Source organism: Oncorhynchus kisutch, linkage group LG24 (assembly GCF_002021735.2).
Source record: "Oncorhynchus kisutch isolate 150728-3 linkage group LG24, Okis_V2, whole genome shotgun sequence".
NCBI lineage: Eukaryota > Metazoa > Chordata > Actinopteri > Salmoniformes > Salmonidae > Oncorhynchus > Oncorhynchus kisutch.
The window spans coordinates 46405541-46409034 of record NC_034197.2 but is presented as its reverse complement, the minus strand read 5'-3'; the positions used below and the strand labels follow the sequence as shown (position 1 = coordinate 46409034).

The window sequence follows — 3494 nt, the reverse complement described above, 5'->3', positions numbered from 1 at the left end:
GTTCTCTCTAAGGTCCATTGTGAACTAGAGCCCCCCTATAAATAAACCACGGTGTTCTCTCTAAGGTCCATTGTGAACTAGAGCCCCCCTACAAATAAACCACGGTGTTCTCTCTAAGGTCCATTGTGAACTAGAGCCCCCCTACAAATAAACCACGGTGTTCTCTCTAAGGTCCATTGTGAACTAGAGCCCCCCTACAAATAAACCACGGTGTTCTCTCTAAGGTCCATTGTGAACTAGAGCCCCCCTACAAATAAACCACGGTGTTCTCTCTAAGGTCCATTGTGAACTAGAGCCCCCCTACAAATAAACCACGGTGTTCTCTCTAAGGTCCATTATGAACTAGAGCCCCCCTACAAATAAACCACGGTGTTCTCTCTAAGGTCCATTGTGAACTAGAGCCCCCCTACAAATAAACCACACAGTTGTTTGCTTATGTTTTATTTGTCATCAGATATAAAAATCAATGAATTGATGTCTGTATGATACAGTGTATAACTGCTACCTATGAACACAACATGTGGACTCTCTTGGTATCGGAAAAAAGCAACAAGTCATTTTCAATGTGTGTCATGTCAACACAAACGATTACTTGAACTTGAACATGGAAATATATTGTTATTATTATTATCCGTAAGATAGACTGACTGAAAAGTTGAATTAGTTTAGGACTATGCACTATAGTTGACCCAGTTTGTCTATGGTTCACAATGACAGGCCAGAATAACGCCTATGTATTTACAGCAAAGTGTATAGGCTACATCAGTTAAAGCCCCATAGTTTCACTTACAGTGTAGGCTACCTGCCCTCACTACAGTGTAGGCTACCTGCCCTCACTACAGTGTAGGCTACCTGCCCTCACTACAGTGTAGGCTACCTGCCTTCTCACTACAGTGTAGGCTACCTGCCTTCTCACTACAGTGTAGGCTACCTGCCCTCACCAGAGTGTAGGCTACCTGCCCTCACCAGAGTGTAGGCTACCTGCCCTCATCAGAGTGTAGGCTACCTGCCTTCTCACTACAGTGTAGGTTACCTGCCTTCTCACTACAGTGTAGGCTACCTGCCTTCTCACTACAGTGTAGGCTACCTGCCTTCTCACTACAGTGTAGGCTACCTTCCTTCTCACTACAGTGTAGGCTACCTGCCTTCTCACTACAGTGTAGGCTACCTGCCCTCACTACAGTGTAGACTACCTGCCTTCTCACTACAGTGTAGGCTACCTGCCCTCACTACAGTGTAGGCTACCTGCTTTCTCACTACAGTGTAGGCTACCTGCCCTCACTACAGTGTAGGCTACCTGCCTTCTCACTACAGTGTAGGCTACCTGCCTTCTCACTACAGTGGAGGCTACCTGCCTTCTCAGGACACCAGAGGGAGGCAAATGTCCATGAAAAAGAAATACTCCCCTCCAATCCTGTCCAGAATCCATATGATTCCATATGATTTATTCCATGTTATATATTCCATGTTAATTATTAAATATTTAAGTCATACCATGGCAACAATGATAATCACCTAATGTAGATTCAAGCACACATAAATAATATGATCATAGTTTATTTTTGAATGGCATCAATATTAACATACCATATTGTATCCACTATCCACTAAGCCTGTAGGAAATTACATTCCTGCCGGTCTACATTCTAGCATCTTTTTGAACGCTTTCCTGAAGCTGTCATCCAGAAAGGCGTAAAGAAAAGGGTTCAGACAAGAGTTGGCGTAGCTGAGGCTGGTGATGAAGTAGGACAACCCGATGAGCAGCGGAGTGGTCCTCAGGTCGGTGGTGAGAGCCACTATGGTGCTGAGGTGAAACCCCGTCCAACAGAACAGACACACCGCTAAGACTATAAACACCATAATAGTTACTTTCTTTTTAGCCTTGTCCAGCGCCTTGGCGTTGGAGTTGAGGCGCATGTTCCGTAGTTTGTACAGCATCATGGTGTAGAGAATACAGATGGTCGAAACCGGGATGGCAAAGCCGAGAATCAGGGTGTATATCCGGCTCGCCTTGAACCACAAACTCTCCGGGCTCGGGAAGCTGAGGACGCAGCTTTTCCGGTCCAAGTCATCGGGACTGATGTAGACCCCGGCGAATACAGTGAAAGGCATCACGATAAGAATCACGAGGATCCAGACGCACAGGCTCACTATCTTGGCCGCGCGGTACGTGCGGTACGGCATACGCTTGGAACGCACCGTCGCCAGAACGACCAGATAACGGTCCACACTCATGACCGTCAGGAAGTAGATACTGGAGAAGATGTTATAGTGGTCTATGCTCAGGATGACCTTACACAGCACCTCTCCTAAGGGCCAGTAGTGGAGCAGGTGCTCGGCGATGTTGATGGGTAGGACCAGGGTAAACAGGTCGTCGGCTATCGCCAAGTTTAGGATAAACATATTGGTCACCGTCTTCATTTTAGGCGCTTTGAGGATAACGTAGATAACGGCCGTGTTCCCCGTTAAACCCACGGCGCATATTACCGAATAGATCACAGGCAGAACTATATAGAGGTCCGCGTAAAAGTAGAACTCTGATTGGGGCGTGCAGTTCAGATCTGTCCGGTTAGTCGCGCTCAGATAATAGTAGTCCGTGGATTCGTTACACACCACCGGAAATACCCTGCGGCTGTTCGAGATAGATATATTCTCCATCTTCTAAGTCTTCTAATGTTTTATTGCACGTAAGAATAGAGGAAAGCACGTCGTTCAGGATGCATGTTTGTTTAGAGGTAAAACAGGCAGTGGTGAAGTGTCATTTTGGCTCTTGTGTAGGTCGGCTCTGTCTGATTTTACGCATGCATTCCGCATCACGAAATCTATGGAGAGCAGAAATATGGAATACAAATGAAAAGCAGTACATCACAACAAACCTCTTCTGCTGTTAATAGTTTATTCACAACACATTATATCATCATTTAACCCACATCTATCACAATGGATTGGATAAACACAACACCCACCTATACGATTAGACCCACTTGGCACAGACGTCAATTCAACGTATATTCCCAGCCAGCTCCACGTTGGTTCTAAGTAATTGAATTGAAAATGATGTAGAAGCAACGTTGATTCAACCAGTGTGTGCCCGGTGGTGACGCACTGTTATTTGAGTTATAACCTGCAATAGGACCACAATTACAAATGTTATTTTAAACTGAGAGTGCAGAAATACATTTTCAACAATACTAATGTTTAAGTTTTTTAAATTTCTTTTCCAGACCATACACGTGACATATCTCGTGGGCAATCATGTTTGTGCCACAATCAAAAGTAACAAAAACAAAAGCTCAATTAGGGACTTACCGCGCTCGTGGAGGCTCGCTCCTTTTCCTTTCTGTCTTCTGTGCTGCGGTGAGTAGCAGCAGCAGCAGCAGCGAACTGGAGATGTCCACTTCCCAACCAGTTGGACCGGAGGAAAACACGGACGGGTGACGTCAGTCCACAGCACAGCGCGCAGTGAGGCACGAGGCACTCAGCTTGCTGTAGGT

General features: G+C 45.7%; 1 protein-coding gene across 1 annotated transcript; it reads right to left on the bottom strand.

Annotated features, from left to right (window-relative positions):
- Window positions 1-434: 434 nt before the first annotated feature.
- On the bottom strand, window positions 435-3117 carry LOC109886093 (neuropeptides B/W receptor type 2-like). Its single transcript, XM_031804110.1, has one exon. The coding sequence runs from the start codon at window positions 2656-2658 to the stop codon at window positions 1624-1626; it is 1035 nt and encodes a 344-aa protein (XP_031659970.1). The 5' UTR covers window positions 2659-3117; the 3' UTR covers window positions 435-1623.
- Window positions 3118-3494: the final 377 nt, after the last annotated feature.